General features: G+C 36.1%; 1 protein-coding gene across 3 annotated transcripts in view; it reads left to right on the top strand.

The window, feature by feature from the left end:
* The window catches only part of CWF19L2 (CWF19 like cell cycle control factor 2), a 58,524-nt gene that overhangs the window by 35,480 nt on the left and 3,535 nt on the right, over window positions 1-19,509 (top strand). For all 3 annotated transcript variants that reach the window (XM_085575832.1, XM_077781345.2, XM_085575838.1), the window contains 5 exons: window positions 1,648-1,773; window positions 3,008-3,145; window positions 12,277-12,489; window positions 14,183-14,299; window positions 18,139-18,294. In XM_085575832.1, the coding sequence (XP_085431958.1) occupies window positions 1,648-1,773; window positions 3,008-3,145; window positions 12,277-12,489; window positions 14,183-14,299; window positions 18,139-18,294 (750 nt within the window). The remainder of the gene's footprint in view (window positions 1-1,647; window positions 1,774-3,007; window positions 3,146-12,276; window positions 12,490-14,182; window positions 14,300-18,138; window positions 18,295-19,509) is intronic.

Here is a 19,509-nt window from a genome sequence, read left to right as displayed (position 1 = left end):
CTGCTGTGTGGATTTGACTAGTCCTCTTGAGAGAGCTTTGTATACCTATTTGGCCATGTGGATATGGTGAGCTTTTCCTCTACAAAGGTCTGTATCATTTCAGGTTAATTAGTAATGCTCTGGATTTTTGAAATTTCACGACAGTATCTATGGTTATGTGTTCAGCTGCCAAACTTGCAAAGTCACCCATCTTTTAAAGGAATTGTGGCATATGAGAAGTTTACTGTGATGCATTCTTATTGATGTTAACTTCATGTTTGCTTTCTGTATCTGCTGTGAATAAGGTTTTATGGCATAGTAAAACCTGGTCCCCCCAGTCTGGCTGTTTGTGTCTGTTACCTGTGACATTTTTATCACATGATGTGTGGGGTGAATGCACACAGCTTTTTCTCCTGTCTTTTCTCCCCCTCCCAACAGGGACAAAAGCCCTTACCTTGTGAAGAAGGGACACATGAGGTACAGGTTACACACAGATAAAATGTGTCTGGCTGATGCTGGAAATAAGTAGTATTGTATTCTCTGAAAATATCAGTATTGGACCCAAAGTGGTGCTGGACATCCTGGTTTGCTTTGCAAAATGAAATTTGCTTTTGGTGTTACCAAAGAGAGAGGTCTGGCTTACTCAGGCAGCGTTTTGGTTCTTAACTTCTACTTTCATATGACTTTCCTTGGAAAAATGTAATTAAGCTGTTGAAGTATACTTTAGTATCTACAGATTTTCCAGACTTTATTTCCAAATTTGGCTTTCTGGGACAAGCTTTCCCTAGGCAAGGATGGCAGGTGGAAAGCAGTTTGGTAGAAAATAGCTTGAAATTGAGATTAATGAAGTTGTTTATGAGATTTGACAAAGGCTGTCCTAATATCATCTGATTAAGTAGTGACCCCATTATGTGCTCTAATCTTTGGAGTGTAATCAGGAAGTTCACAGGCTTTTAAATTATTTTTAAAAATATTCTTGATATTTAGAAAGTGAAGTACTTACTTTTTGGTGAAGAGTTTCTGCCTTTTTTTCCTCCTTTGTGTGTGTGTGTCTGTGTATATATATAATGTATCTATCCCCTATAGATAATATCCCCTATATATAATATATCTATCCCCTATATCTATCTGAATAGGGCCCCTCTATGAAGTGGGGCCCCTATGAAGGACTTTCCATGAAGACAGATTCTATAACTTTTTGGAGAACAGAAGTGAGGGTGGTCATTCTCCATAACCTCAATCCATAAAAGAATTGGTAATGGGCTGTAGGTTTTTAGAAGGTTTTTGGAAATAGAGCATTATAATGACGGTGGTGTTTATTAATTCAATATTATCTCTTTAACTCTTTCAGAAGAATTGTGTGTCTTCACGAGATAAAGCTTTATGCAAAAAAAAACCACCCAAGAATACAAACTTGGTTCTTTTGGAAAGAACAGCTCTGCATTTAACTAATTGAATGCATTTTTAATACTTTTTTTTCTTTTTGAATGTGAAAAGAATACCTCACTAAGGTGAAACTGTCTACTTTGAGTTATACTGAACACACAAAATTTAAAGAATCTATTACTTAATCTTTAGGATTTAAAATATTTATTTAATGTGGATTAGGTATTTCTTTTGGTTTGTCTGTACAATCTGTTTTAAAATATGTCTTAAAACCTGGCACAGGCTGCAAGCCTTCAAGAAGATGAGCAAGTGGTCCTTGTCAGAACAGATGGAAGTGGAAGGGCATGGCCTGTGATGGGACCAACAGAGCCACTGGAGCCAAAAGGAGGGCGAAGAAAGCAGCAGATGGTAGGTTTTACAAATCTGAGTTTTGAACTGCAATTCTTCAATAATTTTGTAGTTTTACTTTTATGATGCCATAATTAATGAGTATCTTATTAGAATGTCAATAGGTAGTTAAAAAGTTCGTTTTGGAAGATGATTGTAATTAAATATTAGAGTACATATTTATTAAGTATACATTCAGTTTATTTGTAGATTGCATTTCCCAAGGGATCGCTTTAGGGCTTATTTAAATGTATGTTCAAGGAAAAAGTTATCACCATCTCTTCTTAGTTTATATTACATCAAGTTATGTAAATAATGAAGCTTATCAGAGTTGAATATTTCTGAGTTAAGAAAGATTTTGCTGAGATAGTCAGGTCTTAGGGGCTAATTTTACTTTAGTTCTATCAAAAAATATGGCTACTGATGATAATAATAATTATGAACTAATCTTTGTAACAAAGTGCTTTGGGGAGCAATAAGAAGCTTGGAAGCTGGAGCAATATTTTATTCTTAGTATAATTGCTTCCAACAGTAAATATAGTAGCACTTTGATCTTTTTGAGCTAAGAGGAAGTGACACTACCTCATAATTCTAGCAAGCATTCTTGACTAGTAGGACAGCTTGCAATAGCTGCTATGGAGAAGTAAAAGACACAAGAGGGTGAGGAATTTGTTGTCATTGTCCTGTTGTTTCTATTTTGGAAAATGCTATCCTGCTTTTTGTTAATGAGCACTCCCTGTACTCCTTTGGAATTTAGTTTAGTCCTATCCTAAGGGACATCTCTGTTCCCTTGTCTACTCTGTCTAAGGTAGCAACATTTCCCAGAGGTACCATATTCACACAAGTTTTGAGTACTGTCTATGATTACTGTGTTTCACTGATATCTATGACTTTACAAAAGCTTTAGAGTTGTCAGTAATGAAAATTGCTTTTTAGAATATTTCATTTTTATGAGCTAATTAACTGTACTGTCTGTCTTTCCTGGGTGGTAATGTTGTAGCTCTGATACCTTAAGGATGTTAAGGATATAGAGGCTTTGGGAAGAAACTATATTTTTATTTAGACATACTGATGCAACTGAAGAAAATGAAAGGTGTTTTTCTCCTTAGATAAAATGGAATTTTTAACCCAGTTGTTTCGGATCTGTTTAGCTTGATTCATGATTCTTTAAAATTGTTGAATTTGTTAGGGTCTGAATTTTATAGCTGATCTTTCTGATTAGGTTAGTATTTCTTTTTAATGTGTTTGCTTCCAGATGCCGACTCATGTAGATAAAGAGAGAGTAAGGTATTTTCAGGATGATGATAGTATGAACCTGAAGGATTTGGTCAAAAATGAGAAGATGAGAACTGCAGAGGATCAAAACTCGCTGTTCATGCGTATGGCATCAAAGGTAAGGTGCTGTGTGTGCTTTTAATTAAACATGTTATTATTAGATATATCAGGGAGGACATGAGGGCTGAGTAAAAGGAAGGCCTGAAGGAAGATGAGAATTGTTTATGGTTACGTAATTATGCAGGACTGTCAAAAATAGGGGACATTGTATATTCTAGAATTTCCAACTACAAAGCGAGGATTTTTCTAACATTGTGGAACATCTGGGCTGATTCTTAAGATCCACTTTAGAGAGTAGCTGGAGAGATGTACGTATTTTAGTGATGTGAGTCCCTGTCCTATTTTAAATGGAATTAAATTGTCTAGTTCTGCCACAGGAGATTATGCTATAGAACTCTAAAATAAAACGGAAGAGCTCCCATCACAGGTATTGAGGCAATAATTTCAGATGAAAGGGTTGATGAAGGCAAAATGTTGGTAATCTTGAATCTGAATGAGGCCATGACTGTACATATAGAAGAGGCTGTTGATGCTTGATTTGAGAGTCACTGTGAGTCTGCAAATGTTGTCTCAGTGCTGGTGTGATTAAAAGGAGAATCAGAATTTTGGAAATTATGAAAAGGGAGAATTTAGCATTTTAAAGCATGTAGTGAATGCATCATGCACCCATATCTTGAATGCTGTCCAAGCTGTTAAAGCATACCCTGTAATCAGGGGCACAGAGCAGTGTCCATTTGAAGAAAATCTAAGTAAACAAAATTTCTTCAGCTTGAAGGGAATGGGTGGACGCTTAAGGGAAGGCAGCTGCTGGACTAGAACAATTAGCATAAAAGTTTAATAGACTATGACTATTTTTGTTTCTCAAATGGGAAGTGGCCACAGAACAGATAACATGAAGGAATGGTTTGACTTTTTTTTCAGTGATGAAGGTAATTGTAGAACTTGTGTTGTGGACCATGAAATGCAGTGGAGGGCTTGATTGTGAGTGGGAGCAAAAAAAGATACAGCAACTTAGTGAAATACAGTTTTATTGTTAAATATTAAATAGGGAGATGTAGATAAGTTTTTCCTCGGGATTTCCATAGTAAATGCTGAGAGCTGCAAATGTGTAGAAGAGTCCATTCCATTGTTTCCCCCATGCATTTTAGCCATTGCTGGAGATACACTTTGCAACATAAAATAGTCACACTGGGTGAGAAAGCAAGTGGGATTAGTATGTTTCATTTTAAAGGCTTTTTTCCTTTTTGTTTCATTTTTGGTTTTGTTTTTGTTTTCTTGTTTTGTTTAGTTTTTTGAAGGATAGAATTTGTTAATAATGTTACAGGAATGTATTGTGTTTTCTTGCCTATGCAAATATTTCATTTTAATTTTGAAAGGCTCTGAATTCCTACTAACTTCAGTGAGCTTTGGATCAGATGCTAAGTAATGTGTTTCTTTTTTGTTACTAGGCAAAGATATACTATATCGCATTATTTTATTAGAACAAGTTTCTTGACTAACCTTTTAAGATTGAGCCATACTATTTATTTACTGGCCAAGTGTATTGGAGCATGTGCTCAAAGTAGATATTTTGTCAAAGCCATTACTGTTGCAATGTCCATATGTTAATTCATGGTACTGTAGTCTTTCAATCCTTCACAATATCACATTTTGGTTTTGAAGGTATTTTTGTTCGGCTTTCATAAAAAGAAGCATCTAGATGTCAATTGTTCTTACCCATTAAGATCTAAAATGCTTTTGGTAGTTTCTGTGCAGGTGATTCCCAGATTCCATCACCACAAAATGTGATGGTCTTCCCCAGATAGTGTTTGTTTCTTGATCTTAGGTTAAGAATGTGGCTCCTAGGCCTCCCTGAGGTTTCCATATCTTTCCATGTCTGTATAATGCATTCTTATTCACAGCACAAGATCAGTGTTACCATTGAAGTGTTGGCAGCAGTCTGAAAAATTTGGGTGTGATCTCAGATATTCTAGATGATTATTTATGTACTTTATAAGCCTGTACTACATGGAGAACCTGCATTATGATCTGGGGCTCAGTAAGTTAGTCTTCAAAATTCTTGCATCTCTCCTCAGTGGTTTCAGCAAGGTGTTATATTCCAGCAGGAAGTCTATCAAACAAACCTCTTTTTCCAGTTTTAGTTTGATAACATAGTACACAAATTTGACACATACAAATTACTTTCTCTTTCTGCCTTCATTTGAGAAATGAAAAAATTATCCTCAAAAATTAATCTGTCGTTTTGCAGAGGAGTGGTGGGAGGAAATGGCTGCAAGTCTGCACTATTATTTCCTTCAGGGATTTTCCCAGGGCTTCTGTCACTTTCCCAGACTATGTCCAAAAGAAAGTTCCAGCCCCATGGCTGTTGAGAATGGAGGAAATAGGTGCTGCTCTCAGAAACGGGAACAGAATGAGAATGACAGACCAGCACGTTTTCTGGCTTTTCCACAGCTGAATGCTCTGCTCTAGATCAGTGTTGCTTTCCTCATATTTAGTGCTTTAACAGTATTTCAGGTGAAATACAGGCTAGTTGTTATGGAAGATAATAACATAATTGTAGTTTTGTAGAGAGAGATGGGTATGTTGAAATAGAAGGGTATCATTTATGAAAGGATTTATTTTCTTGAATAGGACTTGGAAGAAATATCAGTATGTAGACCCAAAGTCTCTCTTCATGAAACCTGTCTAATCCCATTGCCAGGTGAAAGTCTGTGTGTTATCTCATGCCAGACTCCCACTCAGATTGACAGAGTAAATATCTGCAGTGTTCAAGCAGTACTTGTACTTATTAAATCTTTTTCCCACTTCTCCTTTTCTCAAGAGCTTAATGAGGTGAGATGGAGGGATTTTGCTATCTCCTTGCTATTTGTTTACTTGCTGAGTCTTTGTTTTAAATTTAGATTCAGATTTACCATTGCCCTCTCATCTATTTTTATTTTTGTAGTCATGGTTCTAAGACAGCCTTTATGTGCTTGAGGCCTTTAGCTCCTGTTCCCCCTCAGCCTGTCTTTGAAGGTGGGTGGTGTGGGTGTCACTGCCTTTCCCACAGCTGTCCCATGCATGCTCTTATGTCAAATTTATGAATACCACGAAAAAGGCCCAAATCTTTAATTTACAGTGGTGAAGAAAACCTTTTTAAAACCAAACACTAATCTTTTTGATGTATGGAGAAAAAGCAGGCCTAGAGTTTGATTTGTTCATGTTTCGCTGTTATGTCTCAATGAAAAAACCATCAATTTAAATCACTATTTCTACTTTTTATTTTCTTCACCTTTGAAAGTGATTTTGTTTCTCACTGTTGTAGAAGCATGATTTGAGGATATAAAGAAGTCAATAAAACATTCGAAAACTGTTTTTTTTCTGACATTTCTAGAGTACAAAATATGTGCGAAGTCTTAAGATTTTCACTACTGATAGCTTTAAGTACCCTGTTTGTAGTTTCTTCAGCCTCTGACTGTTGTAAGTGGTTCAATTTTCCCAAATACATGCTGTTAAGACTTATGTAATCCTTTCACTCATGTCAATAGATGCTTGTGGGTGTTTAGAGACTGATTCCTAGAACATGACCTCAAGAGAAATTACCTTGTATTTGTATGTATTATTTTTTTCCCCTTTTTATATTTTACTTCAAGAAAGATAGAACAATTAATTTGAATTGTTCATCAGGAAGTTTTAATTCTGGCCAGAAACTAATTTTATTTTAAAATATGTGCAGTAATTCCTAAGAGGAATTTAGCAGTGAAAAATAAAATGCTTTATTAGTAATGCTGACCTTCCTTTATGGATTTAGGCAAGTGGTATTCTGGTATTATAGGTTTGCAAAAAGGAAATTTGCATGTTGTGTTTCCTTGCTTCTCTAAAAGTCTGTAAAATAGAAAATTTCTTTCAGGCTAATCATTTTTACCTGCTGTGCAAATCTACTTGTTCACGTTTTTGCATTTCCATCATCATAAACCAAAATAATAGTCTTGAAAAAGCCTTAGAAGCTAAAGTGAAAAGTGCAAAATGTTGCTGCTGCTGCTACTATTATGTAATGAACCTTTTCCTTCTCCTTCTTCACATGGTGAAGCAGTTTTAGCACAATATTTAATAGACATGATAAAGCCAGCAAAGCTCTGGTGCCCTGTTGCTTTTTACATTTACTTAAAGATCATGTGCATGGTTTGTTGTAAAAATTACTGCAATAACCCAAGAGAAGTAATTTCCAACACCTTGTTCTGCTACATTTCAGTTCAATGCACTAAGCATCCTTCTGTGTATGTTATGTGGAAACAAATCAACAGCAGTGACAGTTGCATTAGGGAAGAACATTTGGGAACTAGAAGAACTGTGTAGATGTAGCCCATATTAAATGACTACATAAGCATTTAGGATTCTGCCAGAATTATGTTAAAATTACAAGATATGTTGCAAATGAAAACTTGTGCAGGACAATCTTTCCTAGACATTAAAATTATGGCCAGGAATAACTGTAAAGTGAAATGCTAATTGGAATTTTAATAGTAGAATTCTATGGCTGAAGGCATTTTTGTTTAGTTTACATTTTATGCCATTGATTTTATATAAAAAGTTTCATCTGTCCTAATAACTACTTACAGCAAAATCTACAGTTTATAGCAGAAACAAAAAGAGGTTGGTCCCTAGCCATTGAGCAGTCCTCTGTCAACTGTTTTTTGCTTGACTTCTGCTGCTCAGAGGTAATCCTGAGCTACCTTGCTCACCAGCATAGTGGGTAGTCTTTTCTTGTCAGTGACACAGGCCTTGAAAGAACTCTGTGCACTGATATCTTAAAACCTTTGATACTATGTGTTTAAAATATTCTTTAATTCAGTGTGATGATAGGTTTTGAAAATGCCTATCCACTGAATTATATGATGAATTAAACCTACAAATTCAAATGTCTATGTTCACAGGGAGACTGGAATTGTAATAAGGTTTACATGATAAAATTCTGCCTTTGTTTGTCTTAAGCAAATACTATTTAAATTCAGAAAAACTTTTCTGAGGTGATTTTGTTCTTCAGAATAGGTGCTAAATGCTGAATAAATTTAAATGTGATGAGATGTATTCTTATTTCACTCAGGTTTGTATTCTAAAATAATAGATTATTCTTCTTAGCAGCTTCCTGAAATACATTATGATACAACATTCCACAAATATTAGCTCTGTCATTTAAAGACGTCAGTGTTGCCATGACAATTTAAACCCAAACTGATACATTTTATACAATCTATAGACTTTTTTTTCACAAATTTTTCAAGCAGATGCACTTTTATTAGCTTATATGGAAGCAACTCCAGCTATGATTGCGTTAGCAAGGAAATAGGAAAAGCAGAAGTTCAATAGTTGCATACAAATTGAAACAAGAAAATAAGCAGAAAAGAAACAGTACCAAAAAGCTGAAAATAATAACCCACACTGGAACCACGCAGGTATCTTTTGTTCATCTGCTAATTGTGTTTAATAGAATTTCCCATTTCATCCATAAATTTCAAAAGAAATTTGAAGAGGGGAAAAAAGTATACTTGAGGTATTATACAAGTATCATCTTGATCATTAGGAGTTCTGTCTTTTAAGGTTTCCTTTCAGTATCATAATGATACTCAATTGTTTAGCAGGGTTTTTATTTGAAGGGGCCACCCAAAAAGCAACTAGTAGCAGCAAAGGGAGCAATAAGAGGCACAACTTGCAGCAGGCTCGAGGTGGAGTGAGTAGGAAGCCAGCAGTGAATAAGACTCCAGAGGTTTTACTGTGGAATAAGAAAAAAGATTTGGTTTAAAATCAAGCTACGAGATAAGGTTCCAGTGGCCTGAACATAGCTTGGCAGAAAAATGAGACTGACCCTGGAGTGTATCTTGCACAGATTTGCAAGTTACTTCAGGAAGTAGCCCCATGCCACGGTGCCTGATGGCTTCACTAATGTAGCAAATAAAAAAGGGCTTCAATTATTTAGTAAACAGAATGTTATATAATGAAATAATTCATGTAATTTATTCATATTATTCATGGTAATTATCATGATAAGGATTTAATCAGAAAATACAACACTGTAATTTTTCCCTCTCTCAAATCATTCTAATTTATGCATAGTCAGATGCTTATTTCTTTCTAAACTCCTGTGCTGAATGGTTAGAGATCTCACTCCTTTCCTTGGGCTTTAGCCACATTTGTACTATATTTGAGCTGCCCAAATGAAAGCCCAGAGGGCTCCTGAGAGAAGTTTGGATGCCTTCCCTGACTGCTGTTTAAATGTTTGTGTATTACAGGCCTCTCTTAGTCAGGGCAAGCACAGTTGTGGTTCTTCTCTGTTGGTTAAAGGAAAACTGTGTCCTGGTTGTGGGAAATCAGGTGGATGGTAGCAATGACATAGTTGCACAGTTATGCTATGAGATCTGGGAGGCCATGCCATTTTGCCTGGTGCTGAGCTGCCTTTGTGTCCTCCGGTTAATCAGTGCTTGCCAAAAGAGGAGGGAAAGCTGGAAGAAAAGAGGGTGTATATGAAGGATGAATGTGGCAGATGAACCCAGAATAAAGAAAAGTGAAGTAGGAAAAAGAAGACTGGGGATTGTAGAGCTGATCTGTCTTAGGAACATATCAGTTCAGCACAGCTCTGGGCTTTGGTCAGATTCTGGTAGAAGCAAAGATATCAGGTGCATTGCCCTTATGGATACCTGAATTTCCTTTTTAAGCTTTAGGTAATTCAATGATGTATTGTAGGACATCCAAACTTTAATAGATCAGAATGACTTCCTGTGTCTTTCTGATCCCGGAGCAGCAAGGGTGATACCAAACAATATCAGTCATGGTGAGAGAACTAAATAGACAGCATCCAAAATGCATTGGTTTTCATGTTCAGCAGGTGTGATGATTCAGAACAGCAGCTTTCAGCAACTCTAATACATAGTTCCTTCTTTGGGTGTGTTCTAGCTCTGTCTTTTGTATCGAAGAATATATGTATGAAAGAAAACGGTTTTTAAATTATTACTTGCTTTCCTTCTGGCATTTTAGAGAATGATTTCTTCTTGTTCTTTCAATTCCCCTTTAACGTCTTTTTGAGAGATTCAGTTATAGCCGAATAATGCAATTTGCAGAACTCACTGGGAACCTTGTTGCACAAATAGAAGTATAAATGTTTTACAAGAGGGATGGAGCACATCTCCTATGAAGACAGGCTGAGAGAGCTGGGGTTGTTCAGCCTGGAGAAGAGAAGGCTCCAAGGAGACCTTAAAACACCTTCCAGTACCTAAAGGGGGATTAGAAAAGAGACAGAGAGCAAACTTTTCACACAGGCAGATACAACAGGGGTTAATGGCCCCAAAAAGAAAGAGGGTAGATTTAGTTTAGTTAGTTGGGAGAAATTCCTTACTTTGAGGGAAATCAGGCACTAGGACAGGTTGCCTAGAGAAGTTGTGGATGTCCCATCCCTGGAGCATCCAATGACCAGGCTGGATGGGGCCCTGAGCAGCTTGGCTTAGAGGAAGGTGTCTCTTTAAAGTCTCTTTCAACTTAAACCATTGAATAGTTCTATGAACTGTTGGTCATGACTGTACCAGAAGAAACAAAATCTGGATTTGAGACAGCACCTACTTTATAAAAGTTTGCTAATTTGTATGTAAGAATTTTGCTTTGCATCCCAGATATCATGTTATACACAGCAATTTATCCATCTTGAAGAGAGGCATCTTCCAGGCTATTAGTATTAATTCTATCACAACGGATTCTGTGGAGTATTTTGAAATGTACTATTGCTTAAAAGAGGTTGTGGAGGTTGTGTGTAACAAATGAGGAATTTCCATGACTACTTCCAAGTGCAAGCAGAGCAGAGTAGTAATGGTGTTCTGTGTGATACTCCTGGTAGCCAAAATGTTGTGATTTACCCTCTTCCTTTCCTTTCTAGTCTGCCAACTGTCGTGTTTCCTGTGTATTTCCATTCTCATGACAGAATTTTTATTTAATAAAAATCCTAAACTTAATGCTTAGTAATAACAAAATGCTGCTATTCTCTAAGCAGTGCTTCTGCTGCAGGTTTAGCTTTACCTTATTAATGCTTTTATGACAGAAGAACAGGGACTTGATTTTAGACACCCATACCACTACATATTTTTTGTAAATCTCAGAAATCTCCTTTTTCTGTTAAATGTAGAATTACAGCATTACAGTAAGACAGAAGAAGAATGGAGTTAAACTCTTGAACTGTTGATTTTAATCTGCAATGGCTTCCAGTAGGAAATGCACATAAGCAGTTAAGTGTATTATAGCTGAATAAAGTAATATTAAGGAGGCTCCTTCTCAGTTGTTTCATAAGAAAATTACTGAACATATTTAAAACAAGGTTTTAGTCTGTGTTAGAAAACTGCAGTATTTGGGAAAAGCAAGAGCTTTTGTCTTTTTTGGGGAAAGTTAATTATTTTAATTTTTTTTTTTTTTAATACCAGATTATCTACAGAAACTATGCCTGGGGTATTTGAAAATATTTCTTTAATTTTGAGACTGTGCTTCAGTTATGATAGCATGCCTTCCAAATGCCTTCAGTTAACATTAGTCCTTTGCTACCCCAGTCAGTATCCTAAAATGTATTAAGATTTGTTGCGGCGTGCAAACAGGTGCACTCAGAAAGACTTGGTATTGAAGGTAAAGACTGTTTCCTTCCGAAAATGGCTTAGTCCTGTTCCCTTGGTAAGAATAACTGTTGGCATATTTTCACAGAATGTGAATATGAAGTACAGAGTCATGGTCTAGTTATTTCACAAAAGATGATTTAATGGTAGTTGTAAAAGGAGAGGAGGAGGAGGAGAAGAAGGGAGAGGATAAAATATATGATATAAATGATATATGAAATTGTGCATCTCTTTGAAGATAGCCAAAGTTATGTCAAGATAATATTGAAATACCAAACCCTTAATTTGTAATGGAATATAATAATATACTCTTCTCACTGCTGTCACATATCTATATTTTAATATCTGTGCTAAGATTGTGTATGACTGCTCTCAGGAGAGGTACCTGATGATTCCATCTGCAGCAGATGCCATATGAAAGGAAGAAATGCTACTGCTTATGTACTTTATGCTTTTTTCTAGGAAGGAGGCTCTTTTTCAAAGAGCTAAGTATTTTTTCTTGCTGCTTTAGAAATGAGTGCAAGAAGTTCTACATATCAAACAAGTGCAATTGTTCTGCATATCTTTTCAGCTCATGGAAAAAACAGACAGAGATTACTACACTCTGGATGACATGTTTGTTTCCAAAGCAGCCAAGAGAGCACGCAGTGGGGAAGAGGAGGAAGTACAAAGAAGAAAAGCAATCCGTGAGCACCAGCAACTTGCTGCATGCATGGAAAAGTGCCCCTACTGCTTTGATAGCAGTGAACTTTCTAAACATCTTATTATTGCAATTGGCACCAAGGTAAGAAAATAGCGATTTAACACAAATGTAGAAATAAAACAGAAATTAAGTTAGAGTGTTTAAAATTGTGAACGAAATTGCTTCTATGGAAGTATTTATTGTTCTGCATCTTACTTTCCTTGCTCTTTCAGTTTATTCCACAACTTCATCAAGGGTGAGGAGGAAAAAGATATAAATCTGTCATGAGTTTTAAAGCTAATCTTTGATGTCAAGACTTCATGTTTGTAGAAGACAAGAGTAATAATAAAAGATCTCAGTGCAGAGATTAGACTGTCGGTGGATTTGTGGAAGATTAAATCACACTTCATTGGAGGAAATTTGAAGTGGTGAAGAGCTGTGTCTTGATATCAAAGAAAATTAGGTGGAGAATTCATTTTTTTAAGCTTAGAATCCTTTGAAAGAAACAGAAGTTTGGTTTGGAAGCCTTTCTGGTTCTGTTAATGCTTTTAAAAGTTGCATAAATATTTGGATTTATAACATATGAAATACTTGAATATAGTCTTTTTTTCATTTTTTTCACTACGGTTTTCATTTATTATTGATGTTTTGATTTGATCTAAAACCCTTTATAGGTAAAGGAATTAGGTGCATAGATATGTTTTGAGGTACATTGCATAGATATGTTTTGAGGTATATTGCATTCCTTTTTTTAGAGTTTATATATATATATATATATATATAAGTACAGATACATATTTATGTGTATATAATCTGTGTTTATCTAATAGATAGATAAATATACAAGGTATCCTGGTCTTGGCTGGGACAGTTAGTTTCTTCCCAACAGCTGATACAGTGCTGTGTTTTGTATTTATGTGAATAAGACACTGATGTTTTTAGTTGTTACTAAGTAGTGCTCAGGGATTCTTCTGCCTCTCACACTGCCCCACCAGTGAGAAAGCAGGAGGGGCACAAGAAGTTGAGAGGGGACACAGTCAGGACAGCTGACCCTAATTGACCTAAGGGATATTACAGACCATATGTCATCATGCTCGGTGGATAAACTTGGGGGAAATTTGACTGTGGGCCAGTGCTTGGGAAGTTGCTGAGTAACAGTTTGTGGGTGGTGAGCAATTGTACATCACAAGTGATTGTACATCACTTGTTTTGTATGTTGTTGTTATCATCATCATCATCATCATTGTTATTTAATTTCCTGTCCTTATAAACTATCTTTATTTCAACCCACCAATTCTACTTTTTTTTCTGGATTCTGAACCCCAATTCCACTGGGGACAGGGAGTGAGTGAACAGCTGTGTGATGTCTAGCTGCCCTGCCAGGTTAAACCATGACATGGAGTACACTGTACATCTTATTTATATATGTATTTATATATATATATATATACACATATTATTAAAAAATGCATACAACTATGTATCTATATTAAAACATACTGGAATGCACTGAACAGTATGATTTCATAGCAGCTATGATACCAGTTAGTTTATAAGGCTGATATTACTGCCTTGGTGGTGGAACTGCTCTCTGGATTCTACTGGTTCGTTTGATCTACTGGTGGATAATGGGCCCTTCGGAAAAGCACTAAAATTGCTAATACCTTGCTGAAGTTAGTAGCTAATGGCTTCTGTTGATTTGAATTTAGCAAATGATCAATTTCTTAGCCTCAGCAATGAGAAGGTCTTTAATGTTGGAAAACTGGGCACTTGATTTTTTGTTTGCTTTTCCTAGGTGTACTTGTCTTTACCAAGCAGCCAGTCCCTTACTGAAGGTCACTGCCTAATAGCCCCTCTACAGCACCATACTGCAGCCACTCTTTTGGATGAAGACATCTGGGAAGAAATTCAGGTCTGCTGAGAAACTGTCTCCTGTTCTAACACTTTTGTAAAATAATTTTGTTGTGGATAATAACATCCTTGTCATAAGTATGTATTTGCATAATTTGCAGTCTGGCAGCTCTGTTCGATTCCACTAAGGGGCAGAACATTCTCACATTGTGGATGAAAATTAGTGGTCAAATATTAACAGGAAAGAGAGGCAGGGTAAATACTGAAGCAAATTTTCAATTTTTAAGCACTAGAAGAAATTTCCTGGAATGCTGCAGAATGTACATCCTTGGAGGTCTTTGAAACTATGTTAGAGGAATTTCTATTGGAAATGAAGAAGGTACTGCTGATCCCTTACAGAAAATAGAATAACTGGCTTCATAGGATTTTCTTGGGAGTGCCAAGGAAAATAAAAGAATTTTCAGAACAGGCAGATCACTTAAAATGAAATAAAAATATGTTTTTTACATAGCTCCATTTTTTAAATCTGTTTTTGGGTGGATATTAAAAGAGCGCTATCTTACTCTTAAAATCAATGAGATCCCTGTTCAAATCCAATTTTGTATCTTTTTTAAAAAGAATTATTAAAATAAAGTGCCAGCATATTGTTGTGCTTTCCAAGTCTCTTATGAAGACATTTTGAAGTTTTTGACTTCTGTTTTCTTTGGAGGTGGAAAATCAAGGGAGGTATGTGACAAGCTTCTGCCTAAGAGATTGACGGTGTTTGTCAGTCCCCTATCCTGCCATCAGGATTATTACGAGGGGAAAACAATTTACCACCTCTTAAATGGAAATATTGGAGACTATGTCAGACTAGAGAAAGGTTTCATTTTTGTAGTTGCTGACATTTAAAACCAGCATCATTTATAAGTTTGTAATGATTTAAATAATGTTGGTCTTGCCTCAGGTGTGGCAGATGGATTCCCTGACTTTTGAAATTTGCTCCCCCACATTGAGTCTCATGTCTGGTGTTGTTTCATATAGTAAATTATGCTCCCTTCCAGCCAGAAAGAAAAGGAGGTCTCTTGCATATGACAGACATGCCTAAGAAAGTTAGAGAAGAAGCAAATAAGTGCAACAAGTAGGATCAGGAGGAACAAAAAAGCATGCAGAAAAGTGATAACGATATTTATCCTCGATTTTCTGTTTACCCTAATCTCTTAACTAAACAATTATGAATTTTAAATTGTATGAGGAAAAAAATAGAATAATGAAAAGATAAGCAAATGCAGTCCCTGTCTTCAGCATTAGTCTATTACTTGTTAGAAAAGGCATTTAGTTGATAAAACCATTAGCCTTTGATCCTGTGAATATATTCATAGACAGAATATAGATATTCTTAGATATTTCTTTGCAGTGAAGTATTTTGAAAAGTGATGGATACATGACTTTTTTTTCCCTCAACATATATGTATTGCAGAAGGAGGAGTCTGGAGAACTTCAGCAAGAGTATAAGCAGACAGCCAGTGACTAACTAACTTTCTGATGCCAGAGACATATTTTTTATTACTGTTGAGGGGAAAAAATTACCACACTTTAAGTATTCACAAAATGTTGTATGAAGTATGTGTTTTAGCTAACTTTTTTTGCTAGTTTTTTTTTTTAAGGATATATTGGAGTAAAGCAAAAAGAGTTCCTTTATGCTGTATGCCTTCAAGCTCTTGAATTTAACATATTGTGTAGTTTAGACACTGGTGTACTCACTTGCCAAAGCAAATATGCATGGAATATTTTTAATATGAAAAGATAGAAATCTTTACAAATTCTGTGTTGACTGAACTGTTGCATGTATTAATGTTGTGTTTACCCAAGCAAAAGCCAAGCCTTCTTGTTTCCCTTTATGGATGGTTTTCTTCTTTCTGGTGCTAATTATTCTTGATGCTTTGGCCTACTCAGAATTTGGAGGAAAAATCCAGTGTATTTAAAAACAAGAAAATGCAGCTGGGGAAAGTTAGCTAACATCTGCTGATATTCTAGGCTTTTTGGTGGATTTGTTATTTCAGTTGATACTTCAGGGTAGCACCTGTAAGTCATAGTCTTTCCCAACCTTTGGTATCTCACCATACTGCTTGCTTCGGTGTGTTTCACAAGTAGAGGTCTGGTGGCTGGAGTGACAAGGAGAAGACAAAAAGTTGTTAGTCCTTGTTAGCTTGTCACTCTGTGCTGTAGAGTCCCATATCAGTCATAGAACACTGGGCAGTGTCTTCTGGCTGTAATTCATCAGTTACTTTAGGGGAATGATAGTAACATTCTCCTGACACAGCATCAGTGAGGAAAAATTCAGGGCACAAGGGCCTGCTTTGAAGAGCTTAAATGCCTAGCTTAGATATATATTTGCTTCTTAGACTTTTAGTTTGATTCATACTGAGCAAGATGGCAAAAGGATGGAGAGCTCAATTTCTAGTCCTGTTGCATTGACAACCTGGTAGTGATTTCTTTTCCTTCTGTTTTACTTCAGTACTTGCTGATGTTGCTGATGTGTATTTGTTTATGTATGTTGGATTCATCAACTCTCCATTTACATTAAGATAGGAATCTTAAACATTTAGATGTTATTTGCCTTTTAATGGTGCTGTTTGTACTTCTGAGCATTGTTAATTGGGAAAAAATATCAGTGCAAAAAGGACTACCTATGGATTATGTGAATCTTAGGGCTATGATACCTTGGTCTATGAGGTTCCTAGAGTTTCAGTGATTTCTTGGTTTACACTTGGAATGGTATAGAAGCACATGTAAGACAAAAATCTTCATTTTTAAAAAGCATTTTACAAGATCTTGAGAAACCTTCAGAAATATTCTCCCTATCAGAAAGTTAGATCTTTTGTGCACTTGAAAATTAGTTTGAATGACTCTCAGGAATCATCCCTTGTTCTTGATAATTTGTTTACCATCTGAACATTGTAAGCTATAGAGTGATGCTTTTGCATATCTTGGAAGCAAATGCCAACTGTCAAGAGCTAGGGAACAGCCAGAACCAGCTGCTCTGCAGGAAAGCAAGTCAGGGGTTCAAGGTGATGGACAAGACAGGTAGGGGAGGTCATCTCATTGACAAGGTACACTCCCATGGTACCAGGCCAGGAGTGTTCCTGTGGCAGTAGGCAAGGTCATCCATGGCCCTGTGATGGCCAGGCAGGTTCACAGTGGTGACTTAGCTCTGAGATGAAGTCAGGGCCAAGAACTGCCAGGTACTGGCTGGGCACAGGCATTCCTGAAACAGCTCAGGCAAGACCAAAAGAGACAGCCTGGGCTTAATTGCAGCTCCTGAGTGACAAGGGCCCAGGCCCACACTTCTCACCACTCTTTAATACCCATCTCTTCCTGCTGGACCTGATCCAGTTCACAACTGAAGTGCATCAGAGCTTCCCACCTGCACAGGCAGCCACAGCCCCAGCAGGTAGGGCCAAACCCCTGCAGGACCTCTTGGGTGTGTGCAGGACCCTGACACTGGAGCTTTCAGAATTGTTAACTGAAATACACTTTGAGTAGGTGCATTACCTTCTTAGGAGTTGCAAGCTTCAGACCTACTGTTAAAGCCATGTTGTTTTATGGAGCACTACAGTTAAGAAGTTCAACATAGTTTCAATTTCAGCTGTAAAAATATGTGGTATTTATTAAAACTAAGTTTGTAGTGATAATTATATTGTGTGTTTCAAAATAGTTTCCTAGACTTCCAATGTTTTTATCATAGGAGATATAGTTAATCTTAAATTAGTAAATAATACAGAATTTTCCTAGTATGATTGCTACGGTTTTCCATTTTATTGTTAATTTATTACACATATAAAATGCTAGTGAAATAATATATTATATCTGAAAGTTCTGCAAAGTTAGTTTAAATAACACATTTTTTTCTTTAAATAGATGTTCCGAAATGCATTGGTGAAAATGTTCGAAGCTAAGGACTTGGACTGTGTGTTCCTAGAAACAAACATGAGTATGAAGAAGAGGTATCATATGGTATATGAATGCATTCCTCTTCCAAAAGAAGTAGGAGATACGGCTCCAATCTACTTTAAGGTAAATAAAAATGGTTTTTTAATGAAGTAATTTGAATGAATATATCATAATTAATCTATTTCTGGATTTTTTTTTTTATATTCAAGTGCTGTTTTTGAAAGTATATATTCTTTGATCCTTCTTCTGGTCCATTCTTTGCTAATACTCCTTGATTTTAAAATAAGCAGTGTGAAATAATTCAGTTTTTCAAGTAGTTAGTGGAAGAGCTGTTTGTCATTGAGCATTTGTCCCAAGTCTGACTGCACTGAAAATACTAGAAGATGACAGAATTGTAGCCTATTGAAGTGCTTTTAAGGATTGCAAAACTTCTTACTTGAGTCTTGTACTATAAACTTAAAACACAATATTTGTGCCTTGGCAAGCATTAAATGAGAAAATAATGTTAGCTATTTTAAGAAATAATAATGTAGATATTGTTTCATCCCCATTTTATTTCAGTAAGCCCAAATTTTACATGTGTCTTAGGCCTCTGATGAACGTTCTACAGCATGATAGATATTTCTTCTACAGCTTTTCTAGTCTCTTTCCCCTGACCTTTTAAGAAAAGTTCGTTGAGGCTTTTGCCTGGAACTGAGTCCTTTGAGCTTTCAGCAACTGACTCATTATTTGCCTTTTATAAGTAGATTTTTTTATTTGATTTTTGAAATACTGTTTATGCTTTCTGGAAATAATGTGATAAGGTTTTGATGAAGTGGGGCAGCAGTATGGTGAACAACAATGCAATAACTTTTACCACATTTGAAACCCTCCACCTGTCAGATCTGACTGCTGTGCTTCAGGTGCTGGTAAAACTTGTGTTTTCTTTGAATACTCAGGGAAAGATTTAATGCAATGTCATTTATTTTGGAAGTATCTACCATTAAAATGTAGAGCAGATCAAATTTAAAGGTAGCTACCCTACACTATACCCAGTTCTATACTGTGGGGAATACAGAGTCACCTTTGGGTTTTTAAGGGCAATCATCCTTCCAAGCTGGACTCTTCTCTTAGTGTTTAAAAGAGAAAGAAAGCTAATTTAATGTAATGAATTCATAAGAGGTTTTGTATGGGGTGAGTAAAAAGAGAATGTGACCTTTTATTTGAAACTTGTCTCAAGCAAAACTTTAAATAAAAAAGAAATAGAGGATCTGAATTGGGTGAGTCTGAATATACTTTGTGTTTATAAAGTAGCTTGTGGAAATGAGAAAGGTTACCAAAAAATAAAGTTACTTTGTT

This window comes from Lonchura striata, chromosome 1 (assembly GCF_050655825.1).
Source record: "Lonchura striata isolate lonStrDom1 chromosome 1, ASM5065582v1, whole genome shotgun sequence".
NCBI classification, from domain to species: domain Eukaryota; kingdom Metazoa; phylum Chordata; class Aves; order Passeriformes; family Estrildidae; genus Lonchura; species Lonchura striata.
Note: the sequence above shows the minus strand (reverse complement) of the source record. Positions and strands in the feature narration are given on the sequence as shown.